The following is a 26,177-nucleotide window of genomic DNA, read 5'->3' on the forward strand; positions in this document are numbered from 1 at the left end:
GAAATCGGGAGCGTCGTTTGTGTCGTATCGTCGTAATCAAATGGACGTGTTTTCGTGAACGTCAACGTTAATCCCACTAAATGAGAGCTTCTTCCGTTCTACTGTGCTGGAATTTATTTTTTTAACAGCGTACGCGTCGCACGAAGCGCACGCGTACATATTAACGGCGTACGCTTTCACTCTTTTTCACGTCTTCCTAGTAATAAGACGACGGTCCGTCGTGCGTTCAAACGTAAACTCACCACGTGAATATGTGCGTAACCGATCATTTTAAAACGAACCGCGTTCTCTTGGAAGTGCTAGTTCAACGATCCAAGCCAAGTTTTCTTCTTCCAAAGAAAAGGGGCCAAATTCACTTAAAAAAAAAAAAGAAAAAACAAATGGAATTAAAAAGACAGAGACTAGCCGCGATTGCGTGCATCGACGTATGCGTAGATGGCATAAGAGAAGGAGATTCACGGATGCACGCTCTTTCAGCAATTTCTTTCGTTCTTCTCCCGGCGAGACGAGATTCGTTTGCGATCGCAGCTTTATACAATATTCAGGGATCAGCGTTCGATCGATGCGAGAACCGAGTTCTAGCAGTGATGTATTACCGTATTTTCGAGACGATAAGAGGGGAGAAAGAGAGATACTTAAAAACTGTTACTATATCGTGCCTATTGTACACCGCTATTCTAAACTTGGGAAAGGGATCTCGCAGTCGCAAAAGACAATTTATTTCAGTTTCCCCGGCAGCGATTAGTTGTGAGACGAACAGAAAGTGAGCAGGCAGCTGAAATATTCGATAGAGCTGGTTGATACACGCGCGCGTCATCTCGCTGTTTACGTTGTTGATAGTCGAAGCTAGTCTATCCGTTTGAGTTTCCTCGAGGATCGTCTGTCCGGATACTTTTTTGCCTGCACTTGCTGTTAATCTAACGTACTATTCTCTCCTATATGGTTCCTATTTACCGGCAACTCCTAACCGCGGTGTAAAATCAGCCGGATTCTATTTGCATTTGAAGCGCGTAAGCGACCACGGTGAAAGACGCGCCGAGCTACGTGTATTTTTGAGACTGCGTAAAGTGAAGGCGAGCGAGAATGAACGAACGCGCCTCCTTCGCTAAGTTTCCGATGAGTTTCGTTTCTCCGAGGGCGTCGATCGGAGAGACTTAAACGTATTTTAAATAGTTTACTCTACTCTGCGGTGCTATTAGTCAAATATGCTTAACCATATCGAAACGATACTGCGCGCCCGCCCAGGAAACATTCCCGATCGCTTTAAGCCTCTTTGCGTCCAATCGAGTCCAATTGTAAGTTCCTTTCGTTCACGGATCGCACGTTTGTCGGTGTCATTACAATTAATAGCTTCGAATCATTCCATTTCCGTGGTAGCGATCGTTTCGTTAAACTCCTCTAGGTTTGTTCAAAATGAGAGAAACTCTTGTTGCACCGAGTCACCGTTTAAATGTCCCACTCGAGTCGCAAGTAGAAGTTAAAGTTTCCGCTATAAACATTAACGATTTCGTGATAGAAGAGGAGAAGTATTTAGAGACTTGCGAGAGTTGTGCGTTTCAAAAATGCTTGTGTGTGTCGTGGTTAAGATTCTGGATGAAAGGTAGGGTGTATCGCGAGACAAGAACCCGGTGAGCAAACTGAAAAGAAGGCAGCTTGGCTGACTGGGATACAAAGTATGACCATTGGCCTCGTTGCCGAGAGGTTGCAGAGAATTTCCAATCGGACTTGTTCGTCGTTGATGAAAGGCGTGTAACTTTAAGGAAAACGGGGGCGGGTGAACAACAATTTTCCGTTTCATTCGTTAACCGTAAGGATATGTCGCGACAAGTACTGCCATAACCGCATCGTGCCAGGAGACACGCTTCGTTCGCCCACCCCTGGTCCAACCAGTAGAGTATTTTGCCGGTCGCAGCGAATAGAATGAAGAAAAATCCGCTTCTGTGTATACATACCGTGCGTGTACTTGAATCGTAAGAATGTGTGATTTTAGTTTTACGTGGATTTGTATACACGTCGATAGCGATCGCACGCGAACCGGGACCGAGCCTCTCCGTGGAGAGGCTCGATCCTTCGATTCCTCCGCGGCTAATATTTAATTAACCCATTGGCCTAATGCTATCTAAACGGTTCACAGTCAGCTGGAAACGTTCAGTGTAACTAGACGTTGATACTGTTCGTCGAACGAAGCAGGAATCAGCTGGCGCGACCGTAGCCACCGTTTCGGCTGAAGTTATTAACCATCTTCCTCTCTTCGTTCCACTTTGGAGGAGCGAGAAGCTGTTGGAAAGGGATTGGCGAGTCAACGTAGGCAAATGGGTTGTCTAAGGAAATGTGATTTTACTTTTAAGACCGATCTGTATTAAATTCGAGATCTTCTCTGGTTCTGTGCCAGTGGCCATGTCGCCCGAAATTCGCAACAGACGATTCAGCTTGCTCGGGATGAAGGTAGCCCATAGGCGAGGGCCGTTCGTCGAGCAACGCATCGGCGAGAACGAGGGTGTAGATTTTAACGCAGCGTAGGGTATTTAAAGTGTAGCACCACCGTTTAACATTACGATCTTCCTCGACGAGTCGAGTGATCTCAGGAATACGTTTCACGGAATCGTTTTCGATTATTATCATTTCCGACTGCGTTACGTTCCATAGATATTAACCGTTTTTACTCGTTGTCATTGAGAAGGAATAGTTCATAAGCGACTATGGCGACTAGCCGGTCACCGGGAAAGCTAACGTTCGTACTTGTAGCCATTCCTAACGCTCGGGTGCTCTTTGTTTCACTACTTCGACCCGTTCTTCCTCCTGGGAAATGAAAAGGAAAAGAAAGACGTCAAACGAGAGGCGACGATAGGCGATATCGAATTGGAAATAGTCGCTGGCCGGAGGGGTGAGGGGTAGAAAAGATCGCTCGAGAATTGCCTCGATTGCCAAAAAGAAAAATCTGATCGGGAGAACAGGACGGTATGCTCGTTAACTCTGTGTTCCCATCCGATTTTTCGATGCTGGACACGTCCGAGGCGAGACTGTTAATTTATCACGTACTTAATATTCCATATAAGATGGGGCTGCTGTATTTTTACACGGACTTTGTATAAACGACGAGAGCCACGAGAGCCCACGAGGACTGCGTTCCTCGCGCGCGTCACTGTATATATCTGTATACCAATAAACAGACGTAGAATTATCAACTCTCCAGGTTGTTCCTGGCATCGGAAATTTATTAGAAATATTATAAAATATCGAAGCGTGACATTATTTTTTCTCACTGAAATAGAATTTCAAACGATTGTATTTCTATTGATCTAGCATAAATTGTTCTCTGCCTATTGAGCTTTCATCGTGTCGAGCGTTGATTCTGAGAAACATTTCATTTTAGCGTTCTTCAATCGTTGCATTCTATTCTTCGTTATTATTTCTCGTAATTCACTTCCATATTGAAGAACTGTAAGTAAAATGGAATTAATTGTTGTTTAATTGGACAATTTCATACCAAATGGTATTGTACCTCTTTCTCGACGCGTTTCTTCTTTTTGCCTCTCCTTTTCCTGCTGTTTTCTCTGCTCATCCGCCAAATACTTTGCGAAAGCAGCATCAATCGCGTTTTCTTTCGCTTTCCTTTCAGCCATAGCTCTCTGGTTCCTAGCCTGTTATTTCACAGCCTCTGACAATCATTTCTTCTTTAACGTATGTTCTATAAGCATATAAACGCAATTGCAATTATACCATGTCTTTTAAGAGTTCCTTTGAGATACGCTTCTTTTCCATTGCCATTTTAATCGTCTCTTTCGACAATTCGTTCTCCTTCTCCGCCAAATACAGCTCTCGACAAAGTTCTTCTCGTTCCCTTCGTTTACGTTCCTCCTCCGTCAACTTGTTCATCAGCTTTTCCAAAATCTTATCTTTCGCTGCGCGCGTGTCGCTCTACATAAACAGAAAGAGATATAATTCTTAAAATAAAATTCAGCTTGTTGAAACGTATCGAGTCTTCTATTTTATAAACCATTCCTTCAGCCTCCCTTTTTTCCAGAGCTTCTCTTTTGAGGATGATACGCGTGATCTCGTCGTGTTCTTGCTTGAGAACCTCCCTCCGTTTCTCTTTCCAAAACTCTCGGGCCTTCAGAAAGGCTTCCCTTTCCGCTTGCAACAGAGCAACGGTTTCCCTCTTTCTTTTTTCCGCCTCCAGATCCTCTCTGCGCATCGTTTCGCCCATTTCTTCCGTTATCTTTCGCTCCCGCTGCCTTTCCTCCTCCAACTCGCGCAGTCTTCGTCGATTGTCGATCATTTGGTTCTGCAGATCCCTTCTGTAACTTAACTTTTTCTCCTGCTGTTCCATCTCAGAATCCTCTTTGAAGTGCCACGGGCTGTGCATCGTGGAACTTCGTATCTCTTCATCTCGCGCCTTTCCCTCCGCCAGTTCGGCTTCTATCTTTTCCAAGGCTTCGTCCGGTATCGATGGAACGGTGTACTTCGCTTTTCTACACTTTAAAAGCTCTTGCTGTTCGATATCTGTTTTGTAACGACAGGTATAAGTAAGAGAGAATGATCTAACAGAAGTAATTCGTGATTTTACGTTTACGACGCGCTAGTTCCTCGGCCAATCGTTCCGTGCGTTCAAGTTGACGAAGTTTCAAGTCAGCAGCTTCCTTGGAACGCTGTAATCTTTCCGCTTTTGTAGCTTCCATGCGTTCAACGTGAAACTTACGTAGTTCTCGTTTCTTTTCGCACCTTTTCTCCATAGCCCTCCGTCGTTCTTCCAACTCCGCAGCTTTTTCATCCTTAACTCTTTCGTACTCTTTATCTTCCATTCCATCTTGCCCTCTAATCATTATTTTATATACTTATTAAAAGAATTTTAACCTTCTTCCACCTATGCCGGAAAACACAAAAATATCGAGGGTGCAATGTTCAAGGCAGTTATCCTGAGCAGATCTCTCGGCACATCAGGATCATGGTCGTGATAAGTATTGTCAGTTATTTATCGTCAATCAAATATCGACAGCGAAGTGAACTACCGACTGACTGGTGGCGCTATCTCTGCAAAAAAGGCTGAAACTATTCGCTGAATAGTTCGGCGATTCTCCAACAGATGGCGCACCAGTCGTCAATAGTTCACTTCGCTGTCGATAACGATGTGCGACCAGTTTGAGCACTTTTTACAGAGATGGCGTCACGGGTTCTAGAGTAGGGTAGAATTATCTGTCTCACTCTTTCCTATAGCTTAATTATATATCTTTCTCTCTCTCACCTCTAAAGCCGGTGATATAATTTATCTGACTCCTTCGATTCAATAGAAATTAATGAATTTCTTTATTTAATCAGCCATACTCTAAAATTTGGTAATTAAGATGCGAGAGAGAAGTCAGAAAGGCTATAGATGTGTAATATATATTAATCTTGTATCGGTATACACTATTTTTAGGGAGAATTGTTATATTTTTGATGTAAATATACCTTACACTATTTAATTCCATTTATGGATAGAAGAAATATTATATTACAACTATTTGTATTATATAAAACTTAAGTTTTATCGTAATTTATTGTACAGTCTATTAGTTTTATTGTAATTTATTGTATATTTCCTTAGTTCTATTGTAATTTCATATATATTTCCCACTTTAGATTTGCCAACAATATAAATTAAACATAAATCATAAAATTTTGATTAATTATGCTGCATATAATGTGTTGATTACAAAGTTTCTTCTTTCTGTTACAGATTTTTAATACATAAAAGAACAGGAAGAGAGTTCTCAGACACCAATGGAGGAATCTGTTTCGTCCATCAACGCTTCAATACTTGTTCTTTATATTTTATACTGTTAATTATTTAATAGTAATAGTAGATATAAGATATATTGTATTATTAGCATAAGCACTATTAATAGAAACAATTTTATTGTAATTTATTGTATATTTCATTAAATAAATCAATTGTTTAAGAGATATGCAACGAGTTTAATCATTCTACCTCAATTCTTTGCGAAGTCTCGTTTCAAAAATTGGAATGGGAATGTCTTGCCAATGTCTTGGGCATAGCCGAAATTCTCGGAATTCTCTCGGAATACCTCCTCGCTACTTATGTTCTCCTGATACAAAGTCGAAAAATTGGGTTCTCGACCGAGAAAATTGGAAATGTATCAGGAGAACATAAGTAGTGAGGAGGTATGCGCGCCACTTCTAGGAAAATGACGTCACTTCCAAGAATCGCCGAAATTCCAGGAATTCCCGATGACGTCATTTCCAAGAAGTGGCACTATTCGAATACCTCCTATGACGTCATGTTCTCCTGATACATTGCCGATTTTTCGAACAAAATCTTGAAAAATCGATTTTGTATCAGGAGAACATAAGTAGTGAGGAGGTATGCGCGCCACTTCTAGGAAAATGACGTCACTTCCAGGAATCGCCGAAATTCCAGGAATTCCCGATGACGTCATTTCCAAGAAGTGGCACTATTCGGATACCTCCTATGACGTCATGTTCTCCTGATACATTGCTGATTTTTCGAACAAAATCTTGAAAAATCGACTTTGTATCAGGAGAACATAAGTAGTGAGGAGGTATGCGCGCCACTTCCAGGAAAATGACGTCACTTCTAAGAATCGCCGAAATTCCAGGAATTCTCGATGACGTCATTTCCAAGAAGTGGCACTATTCGGATACCTCCTATGACGTCATGTTCTCCTGATACAAAGTCGGATTTTCAAGATTTTGTTCGAAAAATCGGCAATGTATCAGGAGAACATGACGTCATAGGAGGTATCCGAATAGTGCCACTTCTTGGAAATGACGTCATCGAGAATTCCTGGAATTTCGGCGATTCCTGGGAGTGACGTCATTTTCCTGGAAATGTCAGATTTCGAATTTTTCGTTCCAGAACCTAACTTTTGGACCAAGTATCAGGAGAACATAAGTAGTGAGGAGGTATCCGAACGTGCCACTTCTTGGAAAATGACGTCATTTCCGGGAATCGTCGAAATTCCTGGAATCGAGGCGCGAGGATTCAAGCTTGGAGTTAGTTTAATTTGGTTCAGGACTATTTTTTACGAGTACTTTTCTCGTTTATGGATTGGAATTGGTTATTCTAGGAGTGCTGGACAGGTCTTTAAATGACTCAACATTTAATTAAAAATAACTAAATAGTTTATTGTAACTTTTTAACAATAGAAACGTACAATACCTCTTATACAACTAATATTTATGCAGATTTGTAATTATTACATTGATTAGATGGTAAAATCAATTTTATAGAATTTTCTTTGTCGCTAGTGGTGCCATCTCTCCAGAAAATACGAAACTAATTTGGTTACCAGTTTCTCAACTACTTTGTTAGATGACGCTAGTAGTCCAAAGTAGTCTACTTTCCTATCGGTAACGATGTGCGACTAGTTTAAGCACTTTTCGGAGGAGTGGTGCCACAGAGAAAGAAAATTATATTTTGTAAGACCAATTTTAACATTTCCTTCAACATGACAATTTGAAACATAAATTTTGATTGAAAATTGAAGATATTAATATCTATCGTATTAATAAGTATATAATTGACATAACAGAGCTCTTATTTTCCTCACACAACGTTATAATCTGTCAAATAAATTGACACAGCTGCCTTGCGTCTCATCTCTGATGATGGATATCCGAATACGAGCACCTCGCGATTTATAGTAGTGAAAATTCTACTGTCTTTCTGTTCGTAGATATAGAAACGTCGTGATATTACAGTACTGTTGCATCCACGCGAACTCGCGTGTTTCACGCGACATTTAGCAAGCGAGGTGTTCCCTTTTTCGGTGTCGGAGAACTTCGACTTTTGTTTCTTGCTGATAATAATAGGTGTCCCTTGCAAACGCCTCTCTCCCCGTCTAGGCTATATTATAGTGTTCCAGGGCATCGATACCGAGTTTGTAGACACGACGAGCGCATTCCCACGCCTCGCAACATATTCACTAAAAAATAAAACGGATGAAGTAAGCAAGTAGAAAGAAAAGAAGACGAAAGATTAGAAGTAAGCAAAAGAAAGTTACAATATGACCGTTGAAAAAAGAAATAGAGAGAGGTGTAGAGGGACCAGGAGGTGTGGAATTGCTATGCAGCCAACAGTCGCGAGGTACAAGGAGACGAGTGCAGTTGCAATTAATAAAGACAGAGCCGAGGCAAGCAATGAGTGGAGATGAAAAGGAGAACGAGTTCAGAAGAATGATCAAATTAAATGTAACGCTGCTCAAGCTATCCGGTGTAATTCCTTGTGGTAAAGGGTTTGCCGGTAGAAATGCATTTGCATCCTTCGCGTTCGCTTGCTTGACGCTCTACAGCGTTTCGTACACGCACGAGCTATTGACCAATACTACCGATCTGACCACCGTTTTGGAATTCTTCGCAATCAGTATCCCGATAGTAGGTGGCCAGGCACGGTTCACGATTCTCCTGTGGTTCCGTGGCAAGTGCCGGAGAATGCTGGAAACATGCGAGTTCTTCTGGTCGATTCTAAAATCTCAAGAGAAGGATCTCGTACGAAGTTATGTGATGAAAACTAGACGCATAACGTGCTGGTACTCGGCCAGCGTCGTCTCCACTATACTATTTTACGCTGTGTTCGCATTATTGGGCAGTTTCATGGCCAGAGAATCGCAAAATTTCCAATTGGAGACCAAGAATCACAGCGACGTTGGTCCGTCGGGAGACGAAGCGAGTTTGCAAGCTATACGACAGTTACCTTACGTGTTCTTCCTCAAAGTAACGAGCACACCGTGGTACGAGATAGTGTACGCTACTCAGATCATCACTATGTTCAACGTAGGCTTCATATGCATCGGCGTAGACATGGCTGGCCCATTATTTATCCTCATCACTTGCGGCCACTTCGAAGCGGTTCGATCAAGAATCGAGAACTTGCACACGGCGTCATCGTCGACGATATCTGCGCCAACCATTAGAATGCATACGAGCAATGTACAATTGAAAAATCTACGGCTTTGTGTGATACATCATCGAATGCTATTGGAGTGAGTAAGATTCGTTTACCTGCTCCTTTGTTAATACAATATATTTTACGTTTTATGTTGAATAGGTTCTGCAAGAATATCGAACATTTGATGAACGTAATATTTTTGACGCAACTGATAGGCAGCACGTATTCTATCTCCTTAGTGGGCTTCAAATTGGTCGAGGTGAGTAGCTAGGCGGATATTCAATGATCCCTCTCTCTCTTTTTCCTGTTGTTCTTCTCCTTATCTTGCTCGACAGCACGTTGCAAACGCAAATGACACGAACAGGACAATCCCGACAAGTACAAGTACATAACGCAACTCTCGATCGGTGTTATACAACTATTACTGTGCAACTGGCCCGCGGATGTTCTTCTCGCGAAGGTAGATCAATCAATAGTAATCCACGTAGCGTCGATTACTGCCAACATTTCGAATACTTGTTCCCATTGTGTCTGCAGAGCGAGGCCATTGGACGTGCCGCCTATTTAGTGCCCTGGTACCAATATCCTGGTCATCTACAGAAACCTACAAGCATGCTTATGATCAGAGGACAGAGGCCAGTTCGCCTGACGGCTGGGAAATTCGTCGCACTCTCGTTGCAAACATTCGCTTCTGTACTTACCATTATCTTAAGCAACGAATTATTAATTATCACGTAAGATATGCGTTCGTTTCTGCTTTTTAGATGATCTCCACCGCCGCTTCCTTCTTCACCGTCGTTCGAAGCGTAAACTGATGTCATCGAGCCTGGAGCTTCTCTTTGTCTATCCTTACGTTCGTATAAGCAGAATCACCGCTCGCCGATCATGGTCGTGTTAATTGATACATTCGAATGAACCTGCGTAGATAAAAGCAGAATCAATTTTAAAACGCTCTTTCTGATTGTTTCTCGTTTGATCGAAAAGGGAGTGACGGAAAGGGCAAGAAGGGTGGAGACAAGGGAAGTAAGATGCGGGGTGGACGGCGTCAACTCGTGCGAAGAATACGCGCGAGAAACGTGGAGTAAAAAGGAGAAAGGGTTTCTATGTAATTGCGGTCGTTCGAGTTAAAACGCCACGCGCGTTCCACTCTCGTTTCGATTCCTAGCAAGACGAATCATCGAGGGGCCAACGAGGAAACGATCGGTCGCGAGCAAAGTCCCGCACCTCGCGTATTGGCCGAAAGAAAGGAAACCACGTTCTTACTCGGCGACGATAGCTCGCGAAGCTGCGTCCAAGAAACCCTCTATTAGCCTCCCTATCGATGATCACGTCCCTCCGTCTTCGTTTGTTATCTTCTCTCGTTTTTCTTTTTTTCGTAAGAACGAGAAAAAGAGAAGACGAGAGTGGAAAGGAAGGAATAGCGTGGCGGGTGGATATGAACGATTCGCTGGGTTCTTCGGCAATTACCGGTTAAGTGAGTTCTTCTGTAATCCCACGATATCCGGGATCTCGTCGCAAGGTTTTCATCCGGTTCTTTCTTCCCACGAGCACTGTCAGTGCGATTCTTCAACCACCCCAAATCCCTCGAATCGCGAGGTAATCTTTCTTTTTTTTTCTTATTCGATCGCTCGCAGCTACAAATTGCGAATGAGAATAATATAGGAATACCCTGAAATGAGAGAGAGAGAGAGTGAGAGAGACGAGGTGAACTGAAATCGAGCGGGAACGAGCTGGTAAGTGGGCAGCGATGCCGTTGGGGGCAATCTGCGCCGTCGTCGCCGTCGCGATCCGTTCCTTCTCGAATTAATTACAGAGCAGATAGGTATAGCAAGATGGAGGAGCATCTGCCGCGGACAGAGCTTCTATCTCGCTCTGGCTTGTTCCTGGGTGTATTTCACCGTTCTGCACGCTTCGCAATCGAGCGTACTAGGAAATTTTAGACGTCTGCACAGAATTTCGGGCTCACCTTGCGCAACTATACAGTCCAGTCAACTTTATTGGCTTCCATGTAGCCTTTCCAATGGTTGATTAGACTCGTCTTGTTTGTCGCCTAAAAGATTTTGATATTACATTGGTCGTAGCAAACGATGGATGACACGAGAAAAGAAGGAATAAGAGAGGCAAGTGCTCCGATGACTTAGACGCAACTAAGGCGGGGCAACGTCGTCGCAGGTATCGAGAATTTCCACAATACTACACTTGCCGAGCGCGAGCGTGTGCTGGTTTAGCAACAAGTTGCAGCTGGTGCGCGTTTTCCCTGGAGTTTCCTAAAATCAACAAGTGAACTGGCTTTCCTGCTTGGAATTTCTATACCGCTTTCTCGTTCGGCTCCACAGGTGGTAAACGGGAGGGCAGTGTTCGCGAACGATACGTTGGCTCGCGCGTGCCACCCCGTTTTATAATCGGCGGTGTCCGCTCCTCGTCTCTCGCGCGACGCATCGGACGAGAATTTCCTTTCCGCATGTCGCATCCTCGCAGCCACGGGCAGACGTTCGCCGATCGATCGCGTGGCTAAAACGGCTGGAAAAAGGCCGGAGAAAAGGAACTCCGCTCCTGGAACGTGATAAAAGCCGGTTTAATAAAGCGTCGCTTGTACGCGTTCGCGTATCAAGAATTCTTCGAGGGCCTCGCGTTCCACTCGACCCACGGCCGCATTCTCTTCGTTCGTCGCCTATCTCGTCGCTCCTCCATCGTTCTAACCGTACATCTTAATCTTAATCACGTTTCCACGTCGAATTCTCTCACCGTTCTCCCTTTAACTTGTCCTCAGCCTCTCCTCAACTATGCCAGCCTTTTTCCTTCCAACGTAACATTCCACAGACAACGTCGACGTCGTTCTTTTTCCGTGGACTTCTAAAATGAACGGTAAAATTTCTATTAAACGTACACATAGCACCGTATAGCCTGATCGTCGATCGATGTTCAATGAAAAGAGAAGAAGATATAGAATTGATCATTATTTAAAGCGACTCCGCGCAGACGTGTACGAATACTTGTTATATAAAAAAAAGTGAACGAAAAAAACGAGGCTCGTGGGTGCATGCCTATTCATACGTACGCATGTAAATAGATAGGCGTAAAGCTATGGGGATATGTCAAAAAGGGAGAGAGAGAGAGAGAGAGAGAGAGAAAGCGGGAGAGGCGAACGAAAAGAATGGTCGCTACGCCGCTACCACCACCATAGAGGATGAACGGGGTAGGTGCGCGTGGGTAGGGGCAGGGTCAACGGCGGAAGCGAGTGGAACAGGATGAAATAGAAGCGTTAAAGGGGCGGGAATGCGTGGTCGAACGGTGGGGGCTTCCGGAGGCGCGAATGGACCATGCGCTTTCGCGGTCCGCGAGCGAAGGCAACTCTGGATCTTCGAGGATCGAGAAGAGAGGCGACGGGTGAAGAAGCGGCGGAGACGCGAGCGTGGACGCGGACGCGTTACGCGGACGCGCGAACGACGGTGGGCAGAGAGTGCGAGCGAGCCCCGGAAGCCGGAAAAATCGGGGTGAGATGCACCCTAGCCGGCGGCGTCGCTCTCAATCGGCCGCGGCGCTTCCATCTGGGAGCACGGCTACTCGTCGTCATCCGGCTCGTCGCACCGTTCACCAGAGATCCATCGAGGCGGACCAACCGGCACCTCTGCCATTCTATCGCTCGTTCGAACGACTCTGCCCTGCCGATCCACCTCAAGCGTCATAGGTAAGAAACGATACAAGTCTCGCCTTCCTCCTACTTCCTCCTCCCTTTCTATTTATGCAAACCAGCCCTCGATCCTTTTTATTTTCATTTTTCTCTTATTCTTTTCATTTTATTATAAAATTTATTGTTGAAATTGGAGGTTCGCAACAAGTGAGAAGTTAGATCTGATCTTAGTGGTTTATCAATCGATACTACCTCTTATAAAAGTGGAGGAGAGAGGAGGAAGGCAAGCGTGATTTCGCGATTCACCCGATCGTTCGACGACGCCCCGCCTTCTGGTCCGTTTAAAGAACGATCGATGACGGGAGGAAAAATCAGCCTCGTTCTCAGCTGGTATCTCCCTTTTCCACATTTTCATGAGAACACCTCATTTCCCCTTAGAGATCCTTCCTTGAGACGACCGTTGAATTTCCGTTTTTCCTTGTTCCATCCTCCCGTTGCTTTCTAATGGAAAACTGGCCGTGCTTAAAGCTCGCTGTTTGAATCCACAGCTGGGGTCGTACCCTCATTTCCGCGTGTCGTTCGCAGGTCTAGATTTGAATTTGACCACACTGACCATCGTTCTCCCACACCTACATACATGTACCAAGAGTTTAGAGGGAAGTTTGCAATTCAGCAGACTTTGCATTATTACTTACTAGCTAAGTCGAAAGCGCACGCGACGTGGTGCACTGATCATTACTTAATTTGTTTCCTAAAAGTAAGCAAGTACTAGGTGTTCGTTGCGCGGCGGGTTCGGATGAAAAACGGTTCCTGGTATCAAGCTCGCGAGTCTAATAGAGCGATCAGTAACAAGGTTATAAAGCAATCTGCATAACCCTGCTTGGTACTTTACCCGAGCTAGAGGCTTGTCCTGTAGCAGTGCGAGGGGTCTCGTAATTACCAGGTATAATGCGATTACCCGATCGCCAGACCCGGTAACCGAGAAAGCAGCCTCCTCTCTCCTTGGAACTCGCCCCATACTCTCCCTCTGTATCGCCTTTTCTATACGCCGTTTCCTTTCTTCCCCCTTTTTTCTTCTTTTCTTTAACTACATATTTTTCCTCGCTTTCAGTAGACTTCCTGTGTTTCGTTTCCATTTATTCGTTTTAGAAATTATTCACATATGCATCAAGAATATTAATATACAGTCTTGCATCATTCATTATTCAACGTGTCTGCAGATTGCAAACGTCTCTTTTTAATCCTGATTCAACACAGCAAGACCCCTCGTAATTGCAATAAGCTATTAATTATTCGTTACTGTGCTGTAATATTCGAGCGATGTTATAATTCTATTCTCATAGTATGAAACGTCCAAGAATTTGGATACATCCAGTAAATCAGAAGCCAATAAAAGAGCCAATAAAAGACGATCTTCGTACGTTTCCTTATAGAGCCTCCTTGGTAATCTCGTCGACTCGTCAGAAAGAAATGATCGACCTAAGCTTTCCATGGGACGCCAAGAACATGCAAGGCGAGTTCGCGACGCGTCTATACGTAGCCGAGGATCTCGTAAATTCGTTTACACGACGCGTCACAGCTGTAATTCCGTTTCGCCTTCCTGTTTGCATTCAATCGTATCCCTTCACGGTAGTTGCGTTTCTATTTGTATCTACACCCTTCTTTATTGCCCCTATTGGCGAATCACGATCGCGTAGGCTCGCGTTGCTACGAAATTAAGAGGAGACCGTTCGATATCCCTTGTTCAATACTGATATGTATCCTAGATCGACATTTTCGTCTCCATTTCGTCTCCCTGGACAATGAAATTCTCTTTTTTCCTCTTCCACTGTGAACGCAGCGCCCACTTTATTTATTCTTGCAGTCCCTCTGCTCCTCTTTTGGGGCTTCGCGTCGAGTCGTATTTCAACAATTCCTAGTTGACAGTTGTTATCGTTCGGTGACATCGATGGATGACTTTCTCAATATATTTTACAGTTTTAAAAATCACTCTCGGATAAACACTTGACATACCTGTAGACGTATATCGTATACACATAAACTTGCCTCAACACTCTGGATTTAAACTTGTTATTCCGGCTTAACGTTTAGCTTCCTTTCCTCTGGTTAGATCCCCGCGCGCCCATCTTTTGCCGTGCGTAAACATCTGCGATGCTTCGTTCGCTGTCAGTTGGGAATCAGCGTAGATGCCGAATCATTTATAGTCAAAAGTAAAGGGTTGGTCTCGTAGCGTGATAGTTTCACGCAAAGCTCACGATAAGGAAGGGTGACAAAGTCGGCGAGTTGTTCAAAAACTCAGTTAATCAATTCCATTAAAGTTAATCATTTGGTTCACCTAAATTACTCTATATAATCATGTTATCTGGTATTAAATTTGAGAGTTTCATACGAAAGTGAAGTTGATCGGTTTGCCTCGAGTGATCTAATTGTTATATAAATTTAAAGCAAAAGAAGAGAAGAAAAAAATAATAAAAAATAAAGGTGAGTCTCGTGAACAAGAAAAGAAAGTCAATGTGAAAAAAGATAGCAAGATCAGTGAAAAGTTTGTGTACAATGCAGCTCGAGTATTATCCAGATGTGTTAATGCGCCTAACGCGAACAATTTTGGACTCTCAAGAGGCCACTTTAGTGATCCTTCGTGAGCCACTGACTAAAGGAGCCTTTCTTAAGGTTTCACGCTGTCCATGCGTCTACATTGCACATGCAGTCTGCTTTCGAAAGAACGTGAGCCTACAAGTATGCAGGATGGTTATTTTACCTTTCGTTATGCCAAGATGTGAGGGCAATAGACACTTGGGGTGTCATAAAGAAGGACCTTTTCGGTCGAAGTACATCCTAAAATTGAAGACTCCATGGTTTTGTAACTACGAGTTCTTTTTGTACAGCTCTGGGTTATTCCGTGTAGAATTGTCAACCGGAACGAACATCTGGAAAATATATAAGTATATATTAAAATGCTCGTCCATTGACGATTCACGTTACCCGTATTTCTCTTAAAAATTTCGAACGATCTGTTCTACATGTACGCTGTCAGGGATGAAAGGCGAATCGATCGGACGACTAATCGTTTCCTCAGTCGGCCAACTTGTTGAGGCGCGAAGCAACAGTTTGCCTTTTAAACGCGTCTCTTCTCCTCCGATTTCTCGCGGTTACACTTCCGCTGGTCGACATTTTCGCTCCCCGTTCTCACTGTAATGCATAAATGCATATTGATTTTTATTATCATATTCTATTCGTTCCATTTTTATTATACAGATACGTATACGTTGTACACCTCATACCTATTTACACTTGTAGAATGTTTGTACCGAGCTCTTGAAGCTTCCCTCGAGATCCATATCGATGAATATTTTATTTAACATTAGTTTGTGTCTGGTAACTCTCGAATGGGAGTGTACATATAGACGCGTACAACGCAGAGGTCGGTTAAGTTTGAAAAGCTCCGTAATTGTCGTCGGCATGATTCAGTTAGCGTTCCGCTCGGAGGAAATCGCGTCGATCCGCGAGCGACTCATTGTAAGTACCGAAGTCGCGCTACAAAGTTGTCTTCAAGATACGATCGAGCCATTCATTCAGCGGAACCGTGCTATTCCGGTTGTTCGGTCTGGCAGCAGTACTAATTGCTTCTCAAAGTGGAAACTAACTTTGGTAGAGTCGAAAGTTCGCCGCGATGCTTGCGCAAAGGTTTCGCCCCTGTCGGATATCCGGCGAGTGGCGAACACTCGAGGGGCGTACAATTTTCGACGACGGACTGGCACGCGTGGTCATCCGCTGCGTTTAAACTTCTCGTCGATATCCCTAAGGTGAGGAACAAAAAGAAAATTATTAGATTATGCTGCCACTCTCCATATTCTTAACTATAAATTACACAGAGAGAGAGAGAGAGAGAGAGAGAGAGAGAGAGAGGGAGAGAGAGAGAGAGAGGGTCGACGACGTTCCAAGGAGGTGGCAATGAGCATCGACGCGAATCGAGAATATATATATATTTACGAACGCGGCACGACCGTAAGATAAATCGAGCCAGTTGACGGTCGACACGATTTTTCTATTAGCTTGGCTTTCTCAATATACTCGTCTCCGGAATATAATCGCGTACGGTTGGAAACCGACGCGGATAGGGTACGAGGGAAGCGAGAGAAAATGGGCATAAAGAGAAAGAGATGGAACGTGAAGGGGGACAGGGGAAAATCGGTGGCAGTGGAGGAGAGGGACGCGCGAAAAAGGGGTGGTTGAGTGATAAGGGAACTGGGGGAGAGGAGGGGGTGAAGTGGAAACGACGAAGGCGCAGGAGAAGGGTGGAAACGCGTACGCGTCCATCGAATCGGGATAACGAGGTCGGATGAGTTGCTGGTTCCCGCAGTCACTTCATCAACGCGAAGCCAACTAAACTGTCAATCGCATAACCACTACCGTGTCAAACCCTTTCGACAGCGTCTAGATTCTCGTCGATAACGCGGCACTCGAGGCACCATCGATTTCAGGCAACGCGCTCTCTCGCAATCGCGCCCGTAAGCGATACGGTTTCTCGAAAATTCAATTCAACCTACGTGCGCGATTAAACCAGCTCTACGACTCCGTGCCTCTATACGTACGTGGTTCTATAAAACGGATGGGTGCCATTAACCCTTGATTATTACTCACTTTGCGACACTGTGATCGAATTATCACACAATTTTACGTGTTTCTGTCGCTCTCGTTGTGATAATAGGCATCAGTGTCACTACATTCGGACAATTAACGATTGTGCCTTACTGTAGACTTTTGAAATCGTATACACGGTTCACTTTGGTTGAGTATATCTTTATGTAGTTATTGTCAAAAGTATGCGCATGTACGTGACACTAACGCTAAGTAAATAACGCGAGGAATTAAGAGTTAACTTTCATTACAAAACAAGATCTAAAAGTCAACGTTTTCGTCGGTGAAAAGAGAAATCTCGGAGAAGAACTACGAAGAAGAATCGAATAGAGAGAAGAAAAAGCCGGGTAAATACTTCTGGTGGCTAGAGGCGGAACTGCTCGCGGTCATTCTTCGTCGTAATTACCGAACAGATAAGAGAATGAAACACGACGAAAAGAACAAAAAGCAAAGAGTATGGGGAACCCCACGAGTGGCAAGAGAAAAATCTTCTCCGGCCCTTTTCCGAGAATAATGCACGCACCCAGGGGACCTGGCTTTCAGCAAAATGCTGATTGCTTCTTCCCCCCACCTCCAATCCACCCCATCCTCTTCTTGCGATTTCTCCTTGCCGATTCTCCCCTTTCCTTCGATATCCTTCGTCCCTACGCAGCTGCCTCCCTTGGTTTCTCCTTACACCGTCTTACACCAGTATCTTATCAATCTTCCACTATACATCCCTCAACTAATTCCTCAGTTCACTCGTGGGAAAAAATTTGCCAGCCGATTTTACTATAACGTAACTGAAAATTCTATTCATCTTTTTCTTCCTTTAATTTCTAGAATTAAATCTTTTAGTAGCTGTTACGCGAAATCAAGTGAAATCGTGAATTGAACGAATCTCGTTAGACGAATGAACAGACAAATTATAAGGCGGGTGATGGAGAGGTGTGTACATACAGTGCAGGTCAAATAAGCGGGCGGAAAGCAAAAGGGGGCTTATCTCGTGGAAGCAGACCCTCTCGAGGGTGGTTTCTTCTGTTCCGAATGAAATCGTTCCTCGTTTTCGGTTTCCTTTGGTGACCTATCGACGTTTCGCAGATTGCAGGTTGCTCGCGGGTTGTCCCTTTGTGCGTTTCTGTAAAAATCGAGAGAGAGCGCCTTTTAATGAGGTGACAAGGAGAGAGGTAGCGGGTGGTGCAGGGATCGTTGTCGGGTACCGCTTTAGACGGCCTTAATGGTTTCCTATTCACAGGGAGCGTGCGAAAATTAGCCAGGCTAAAAGCATCGGGTAATCGAGTTATTACGAATAAAAGAGAAGCGGTGAGAGGGCATCGCCTGTGGAATGGTTGCGCGACGGTCCATGGGAGATACCATTAAAAGCGACCAATTAGCCACGTTAATTCTATAGCCCGAACATCGAACGATCCGTGTTCGAAATGTCGATGACGATAGTGTTTTAGCGAAGAATAGTTCCTCTTAACTCGAACATAAAAATCAGACGCATTGTTTCTTTCTCCTTCCTTCAATCATATGTGTTTGCATCCAGAAAATGCAATGAACAATAGTCATAAGATGCACGCGTCAACGTACCTAAGTATTTCGTAGTCAACGAGTCATATCCGATTGCTGATCATCGAATGAGGACTGTTCGATCTGTTCTCGACCGAAAATAGCCAAAGTGCCGGAAACTTAAATCGCGAGTCAGGGAACACTCTTCTCGGAAAGGTGTCTTCCATTTCCCACCCATCAATTTCGAATCTGTGAAGAAAAGGAACGAAGTCTGGTCGTAGCTTATTGTTAGTTTTTGCCACTCGATGGAGATCTTTCAAGGAAACGTGCTGAATGATGGAATGGAACGAATGAACGTTCCTAAAAGGACCATTGCCGTCGATTGCGCACACAGTACCTTCGATCCAGTAATTAGTTTACTCGACCGACCTCCCTCTTCACGGGCTTTGGATTCCTTTTTATCTTTAATCTTCTCAGAGGATCGAGAGATTTTTTTTACGAACAAATTTATGATCTCTTCTTCTTTTAAATAACATTAACTTTCTATTGGTACGAGTTGCAGGTAAGAAGGTGCGAATCGCAAAGCAAGGATGGGTAACGGAGAATGGAGCGGCTGGCTACAACGATGTCGGGAATCGCGAAGGTTGGTTCTCGTGATCGTCGCCATTGCTCTGCTCTTGGACAATATGCTTCTGACCACAGTTGGTGAGTATCACCGATTCCCAGCAACAGACCTGAAATAGATCCAAACTATTCGTTAAATCGTTATTAATGTCCAACTTACGTTTGCACGATTTGGCGCAACCGCTCTTAAGGTTCTAGTCGAGCGATTTTCAATTTTAACAGAAAACGTATGCATTTCAAGTCCGCTAGAAAAGTTTTCGGTAGAATGCTTAGTGAATAGACGCGAAGGCGGGTATAGCACCCGGATTTTCCAGCCGTTTAGCTTCGCCCTCTCGACCGGCAATGGTCCAAGGTGGGGCTGCCTTTTGCTTTCTTTTATCGTGGGGCGTCGAAAGATGTTTAATTCACCAGGCACGCGTCCGTATGACCCCACGTGATTCCGCTTGCCACTGGAAACTGCTCGGAAATATACGCGAGGGGACGGCGGTTGCCGTTCTGGCAATCCAGATAAGTGGTCATACATTTATGTAGCGTATACGAAACAGCTTTTCTTATGCGTGCTAACAAATCATGAGATGCGCTTTCAATGAGTAGAACCATCTTGGATCTCCGTTGCTTTCTCAACGCCTCGTTCGCTGGTCTCTTTCTGAAAAAGAATAGTATACGTTTCTGTATTGCGTAGGCTTGGACATTTCTCCCCCAAAGATGTGTTTTACCTTTAGGTGTCAAAAAATAAGTGGACGAGAAAGAAAAATGAAGCGAAAAAAATAAGATTGCTCAGTTTGGAGGTGCTGGGATTTGAACCCAGGACTTTCAGCATGCGAAGCAGACACTCTACCACTGAGTTACACCCCCGAGCTGAAAGACAGGCTCGCAGAATGCGTTGTTATTGTGTTATTATACTTTACGTGGAATTTAGACAATTTTAAATTAATACAAAAAGCCAAATCGAACAATTGTTTGAATACCATTCAATCAAAATATTTAATTAAACTGTAATTTACGCTATTTTGTAACAAAAACCTACACGCGCGTTGCAGTGCCCATTATACCAGAGTTTCTGTACGACATCAAGCATCCTAACGCAACCCTGAGCCAGCAATTGGAAAACGATGGTTCCCACCGTACGACGATCGCTGCTGTTCAACCAACGACCAGCAACACGATCACGTCAACTAGTTCCAGCATAATTACCACACCGAAATGTTCCCAGGCTTCAACAAGATCGAACGACTCTCAACTGGCATTCCTTTCTTCGAGTACTCTTGCTAGCATGGAGTCAATCAGTTTACCTGGTAAGAGTGGAGCAATCCTGCAATCCTTGACTTGACACGTTCTCACGTTCATAAATTAACTACGCTCGGTTTACGTTTGTCGCAGAGAGTACGAGTGTCAGCGCGTTGAGTCCAGAGGAAGAAGAGAAGCAGCAACGACATCGCGAATTGCTCGGAGAAACGGTTGCCGTTGGTGTAATGTTTGCCTCCAAAGCTTTCGTTCAACTGCTAGCGAATCCTATCGTCGGTCCGCTCACTCACAAGTAAGCGATCACCAGTTGCTGCAATGGAAAACAAACTCTTTTAGTTGCTTATAATCTTATGACATAGACAACCAGAGATGGACAACTCGGTTGCTCTTGAGATATTAACAGATGCGCTTCCTTCCAGAATCGGTTACAGTATACCTATGTTTACTGGATTCATCATTATGTTCATTTCCACATTGATATTTGCATTTGGTCGAAGCTACGGCATCCTTTTCTTGGCAAGGGCACTCCAAGGTATTGGATCCTCTTGCTCGAGCGTATCAGGTAACTCTCAAACGTGCTGTAGAAGAATGACATGTGCGTATGTAATAGTCGTTCCATCTAACATTTAAATTTCGATCGATCGATCGATTCGCAGGTATGGGTATGTTGGCTGAAAGGTATCAAGACGACAAGGAACGCGGGAATGCGATGGGGATCGCGCTTGGCGGTCTGGCTCTTGGCGTTCTCATTGGGCCACCGTTTGGCGGTGTTATGTACGAATTCGTCGGAAAATCTGCTCCGTTTCTGATATTATCCGCTTTAGCTCTTGGCGATGGACGTAAGTATTGTCTTTATCCTTGGTGTTTATGGTATAATTATTTCACGGAAAAACAATTCCAGTCTTACAACTTCTGGTGTTACAACCATCCGTTGTATATACTGAGGCAGAACCACCATCCTTGAAATCTTTGATTACCGATCCTTATATCGTTTTGGCCGCTGGTAAGTTCTGTCATTGTCGTATTAACATCTTGTATTAACATCCCTCGATTTACCTGTTCTGTACAATTATCACAAATTGTTATGTCAATCGCCAACGAACGTTCATCTTTCAGGCGCTATAACATTCGCCAATATGGGTATCGCTATGTTGGAACCTAGTCTTCCAATCTGGATGATGGACACGATGGGTGCGAGCAGATGGAAATTAGGTGCCACGTTCCTACCTGCAAGCATCAGTTATTTAATTGGTACCAACCTTTTCGGGCCTCTTGGGCATAGGATGGGAAGGTTAGCTGTTATTTTATGTTTTTCATACAGATTTTAACATTCATCACTGGCAATGAATACAATGAGTATTGTTGACTAGTGAAATTTTGAATTTTCCTTGCGGCGAACATGTAAGCCCGTGACTTACATCGCCTGGATAGCTCAGTCGGTAGAGCATCAGACTTTTAATCTGAGGGTCCAGGGTTCGAGTCCCTGTTCGGGCGAGATTACTTTTTATTCTCTTCTTTTTGATCTCTTTCTATCCAAACACATATGCGTATTTCTTTTCATTTCAGATGGTTAGCTTCATTAATTGGTCTCGTTGTGATAGGCATTTGCTTGATGTGCGTAAGTACTTGTACAGAGTGATGTCTGTGTAACGTTGTTCTCTCGGGCTAAAACAAGATATCATTTTAATTTCGTTCGTTCAACAATGATACAATTCTATTTTACACGTTCACAGATACCGTTGGCTAGAAGTATCGATCACTTGATCGTACCTAATGCAGGTTTAGGATTTGCTATTGGTATGGTAGATAGTTCCATGATGCCCGAATTAGGATACCTGGTCGATATACGGCACACTGCTGTTTATGGAAGTGTATATGCTATTGGAGATGTTGCGTTCTGCCTAGGTTTTGCTGTTGGTACGTATGTAAAAAACTTTTCTTCCTGAAACGAAGAAGCATAAATTATGCCAAACGTGTATAAAGGAAAAGCAAAAAAATTTAACTTGCATCGGCCGGGAATCGAACCCGGGCCGCCCGCGTGGCAGGCGAGCATTCTACCACTGAACCACCGATGCTTATATTATTCCCATTTTACATATTTTCTTCCTGTCTTGATATTTACATACTTAATTAAAAATTTAAATTGCTACTTTATAACTAGTGTGCTATCTACAAACGTTAGCGTTATTAAAAGTACACTATATACCTTCATTTCATTTAAATCATGATGTAACTTGTGGTTGCAAAACAATCTGAAAACGATCCTTCTTTACTAGGGCCTGCTTTAAGCGGTACGTTGGTTAACACTATCGGCTTCGAATGGATGTTATTCGGAATTGCTATTTTAAACTTTCTATACGCCCCGCTAATGTATTTTTTGAGAGCACCGCCTACAAAAGAAGAGAAGAAGGTAAAAATCGCTCGACAGATGCCAATCATCAAAACCGACCACCCTAATAATTATGTGTCGATTTTCAGTCGTTGATAATTGGCGAAAAGTCGTCTGTGCGCTACGTAACGTACCAAAACGAGGAAGAAGAGCAATAAAAGAACGGACGTTTCCTGGACACCAATGGAGCGGCAAATTGGATATACTGCGAGAGCGGTCTGCGTGGATGATGGATTCAGGAATAGAAATACGCGAAACATTATTATTTAATTCCTTGTCTAGTGCAAATTGTATATACATGTAGCATTTAGATCGTAAGAATAAGTGTGTGCGTTCAAAAGAAAAAGAGAGTCGAATGCGTCGATGACGCGTTACCAAAAGAATAATTACATTCATTAATCGAGGCACCGAGGCGAAGTTACTCTATCGATATATGTATCTCACAATATACAAGATCGAGATATCGTTCGCTCGTCAAATACAAATCGCGCGAATTTTCAATCGCCCGAGATACCGTCGAGGTTTCGCAAATTGCCAATTTTTCCACGTAATTAAGGAGAACCACCTACTTTGGATTCCTTGAATGGCTGCAAGGAAACCATGCGTGTAAAAATAAGCGAGTAGGCACTATGAAGAGTTCTCCGAGTACTCGCGAATTTAATCGGATCGAATCGCTGCTAGATGGCGTAAAACGTACCAATACGTTAAATTTGAATGTAATCGCGAAACGTAAGACGAAACGTTTCAGGGATCGTAGATTCGCGGCTTTGTTTTTAACGAGAAAGAAATGGACCGAATTTCGACACCTTCTCGACGCGATGCTTGGTATCCGTTAATTCGGTCCGCTGACGAATATTCCCTTCGTCCTTTACGATCGTTTATTCGGCAGCAACCGAAAGGGAATACCTCTCCAAAACGACCGAACGTTTCTCTGCGAAACAAGCGTATTCGAATTAAACGAAACGTAACCAATCGAGGAAAGAAATCGTGGAAACGTTCGACGAATTTGCAAATTATACGATAAACTTTATGGGAATTCGCGGCGGGAAACTCTGACGATGAGACACTTACGCTTTCGTTTTCTCTGCATGCGTATAACAGTTCTCGATAGATATTAGTAATTTTCCTCCTCGCTTACTCGTGTTGGATATTAAGTAAAATTAAACTGAAGCAACGTAGGAACAATACTCGTATGTACGACAGCGCGTTCTCTGTTCTAATAGTCACATTAACCTAACTACGTGTAATACATATACGCAACTATATAATTACAAACATTTACATATATAACAAAATAATCGAATGTATCTTTAGAAGCAAATTATAGAAAAACATTTCCGTGTATATCACTGTAATAATCTTAAAAGTTTGTTGATTACTGTCTGATCCGAAATCGAGTAAAATTGTACGAGTACTTCCGGTACATGCGGATCCTAAGCTACTGCGAGTACACGTTGTTAAAATTTAATGTAGGTTTCGAGCGTGAGATAGCCACGATTTAGTTTCGTAATCTTCTTCGAAAAAAAAGAAAATTATATATACAATACGTGTACAATGAAACAAAGTTACACCTTTATAGTAGCGTAGTAGATCTTCGTAGTAAAATGTTCAAATCTATACTATTGCTACAACTTGTACAAACGTCTATATTAATTATGCGATAACATATGAGTAACGTACTGGAATGAAATTTGTACGGAGGGTCACAGATTGAGTGGATATCGAAGCCAGAAGTAAAGAGATCAGATATGGGATAATGTACAATAAGCGGTAGGGACAGCTTTCCACCGCGAATTCGATGAATTCTTGAGGTTGTGTTGCGCTTTGTCACGTAAACGCCGACCTACTCCCGATAAGAAACGTGAGTCAATTCGATTTGCAAATTCATCGCGAACGTTTGTCGCGATCGAACGTACTCGAGTGAAAAAGGCGAAACGAAAATAGGAGCATCGTGTTCGTGAAAGTGACTCGAGATGTCGAGCGATTTACAGAACCGAGCGTAACAGGCTACAGAAGTGAAACGACGAATCGTCATTGTTGCATCGACATAGCGTTATAAATAATCTCTACCAATGTTACAATACTATATATATTCTCGTTAAGGGTTGTTTACATTCCTGTAAATATGAAGGATATATATGTACGTATATTCTTAAAAACAAAAAAGAAGCAATTCCGATTCTAGCTGTACTCACGCAATCGACACCATTGTTGATCTATAGCGATTTTTTCCGATATTTCATTCTTGTTTCTCAGTTGTGGCCTATAATGACTCTGTCCACCCTGAAGCGACCGGATTTTTCCGACTTCTTCCGTTTATACTCCGCCTCGAACGAATTGAAAGAAAATTTTAGCGAATAACAACTTGACGATAGCTGCTATTGTGAACAGACAATAAGCGATATCATGAGGCATGAAAAGTTCTTGGCACATGAGATCATGGGGACGAATAATCGTTCTCTCAATCATTGTTTAACGAAACCTTCTCTTCGATAAATTGTACATTATTTGTCGATCCGAAACGAACACATGGGGTTGTTGAAAGAGGGTTTCATTGAATACAAATGTGACCGGAATTATTAAAAAGACGTCTTACGTATACGCATGTGTGCATAGGTTTATCTCCAATAGACACTGCATGCAAACAGCGTGAGCCACTAAACCATAAAAACATTTCTTTGGCTCTAGCATTGTACCGTATATAAATACACATATACATACTTATATATTTATATATATACATATTTAACCAGCTGGTGTATGGGTCCGATTTAATCTGCCTGCGTAGTCGTTGGAAAACAGCGAGATTCATGGAGAAGAAAGGTATTTTTTATTCCCAATAAGTGATGTAATTGCATGGTGTGCGCGTATGTGTCGATATGAAAGAATGTATGTATTATAAAAGAAAAATTATATCAACTAGAACGCGCACGCGAATCGGCTCTGAAAATCGCTAGTTTTTCGTCTCAAAACGCGATGCTCCAAATATCTCTTAAATCTTCATCCCGAATACTTATCCTGTTAGCCATTGTGAGCGTTTGATTCAGCGAATCGAATCTTATTCGATGTTATTTATCACTGAAACGCATGATATGTCTACGTGTGTACGTTGTTCAATAGCATGTACTTCAATAAATATCTGCGTGTTTAATGTGAAAAATTGTTACGCGTATGACTGCGTCTGGTAAATAAAGAAAACTACCTAAGGCTACGCGCGTACCAGTGATAATTCAAAGCGCCCCATTTTTGGT

The 26,177-nt window shown here is 43.2% G+C and overlaps 4 protein-coding genes, 1 long non-coding RNA gene and 3 other non-coding genes across 11 annotated transcripts; 4 read left to right on the forward strand and 4 right to left on the reverse strand.

Annotated features, from left to right (window-relative positions):
* The first annotated feature begins 2,280 nt into the window (after window positions 1-2,280).
* LOC143428073 (uncharacterized) lies at window positions 2,281-3,185 on the forward strand. The gene is made up of 2 exons (XR_013102391.1): window positions 2,281-2,399; window positions 2,446-3,185. It is a non-coding gene; the product is annotated as an uncharacterized LOC143428073 (long non-coding RNA).
* Window positions 3,186-3,320: 135 nt separating this feature from the next.
* LOC143428023 (uncharacterized) lies at window positions 3,321-4,235 on the reverse strand. Its single transcript, XM_076902594.1, has 4 exons — window positions 3,998-4,235; window positions 3,721-3,918; window positions 3,503-3,641; window positions 3,321-3,439 (listed from the first exon to the last, which is right to left on the reverse strand). The coding sequence occupies exons 1-4, from the start codon at window positions 4,205-4,207 to the stop codon at window positions 3,321-3,323; spliced, it is 666 nt and encodes a 221-aa protein (XP_076758709.1). The 5' UTR covers window positions 4,208-4,235.
* LOC143428246 (uncharacterized) lies at window positions 4,216-4,825 on the reverse strand. Its single transcript, XM_076902970.1, has 3 exons — window positions 4,568-4,825; window positions 4,251-4,503; window positions 4,216-4,219 (listed from the first exon to the last, which is right to left on the reverse strand). The coding sequence occupies exons 1-3, from the start codon at window positions 4,821-4,823 to the stop codon at window positions 4,216-4,218; spliced, it is 513 nt and encodes a 170-aa protein (XP_076759085.1). The 5' UTR covers window positions 4,824-4,825.
* Window positions 4,826-8,160: 3,335 nt separating this feature from the next.
* LOC143428034 (odorant receptor 10) lies at window positions 8,161-9,744 on the forward strand. The gene is made up of 5 exons (XM_076902610.1): window positions 8,161-9,002; window positions 9,068-9,167; window positions 9,273-9,368; window positions 9,446-9,601; window positions 9,673-9,744. The coding sequence occupies exons 1-5, from the start codon at window positions 8,161-8,163 to the stop codon at window positions 9,721-9,723; spliced, it is 1,245 nt and encodes a 414-aa protein (XP_076758725.1). The 3' UTR covers window positions 9,724-9,744.
* Window positions 9,745-12,499: 2,755 nt separating this feature from the next.
* On the forward strand, window positions 12,500-24,416 carry Vmat (Vesicular monoamine transporter). 4 transcript variants are annotated; one of them, XM_076903070.1, is made up of 12 exons: window positions 12,500-12,596; window positions 19,231-19,373; window positions 20,333-20,587; window positions 20,673-20,829; window positions 20,957-21,099; window positions 21,194-21,376; window positions 21,439-21,540; window positions 21,654-21,828; window positions 22,104-22,155; window positions 22,271-22,454; window positions 22,814-22,947; window positions 23,016-24,416. In XM_076903070.1, exons 2-12 carry the CDS (start codon window positions 19,259-19,261, stop codon window positions 23,082-23,084), a joined length of 1,569 nt encoding a protein of 522 aa, XP_076759185.1. In that variant the 5' UTR covers window positions 12,500-12,596; window positions 19,231-19,258; the 3' UTR covers window positions 23,085-24,416. The 4 variants fall into 4 exon arrangements, with proteins under 4 accessions (XP_076759185.1, XP_076759186.1, XP_076759187.1 ...); XM_076903071.1 differs by having other exon boundaries at window positions 12,519-12,596; window positions 19,225-19,373; XM_076903072.1 differs by lacking the exon at window positions 12,500-12,596 and adding an exon at window positions 16,237-16,342.
* On the reverse strand, window positions 20,076-20,147 carry Trnaa-cgc (transfer RNA alanine (anticodon CGC)). The gene has a single exon. It is a non-coding gene; the product is annotated as a tRNA-Ala (tRNA).
* Window positions 21,959-22,031, forward strand: Trnak-uuu (transfer RNA lysine (anticodon UUU)). Its single transcript has one exon. It is a non-coding gene; the product is annotated as a tRNA-Lys (tRNA).
* Trnag-gcc (transfer RNA glycine (anticodon GCC)) lies at window positions 22,542-22,612 on the reverse strand. The gene has a single exon. It is a non-coding gene; the product is annotated as a tRNA-Gly (tRNA).
* Window positions 24,417-26,177: the final 1,761 nt, after the last annotated feature.

The sequence above is a fragment of the Xylocopa sonorina genome, chromosome 10, assembly GCF_050948175.1.
Source record: "Xylocopa sonorina isolate GNS202 chromosome 10, iyXylSono1_principal, whole genome shotgun sequence".
Lineage (NCBI taxonomy): Eukaryota > Metazoa > Arthropoda > Insecta > Hymenoptera > Apidae > Xylocopa > Xylocopa sonorina.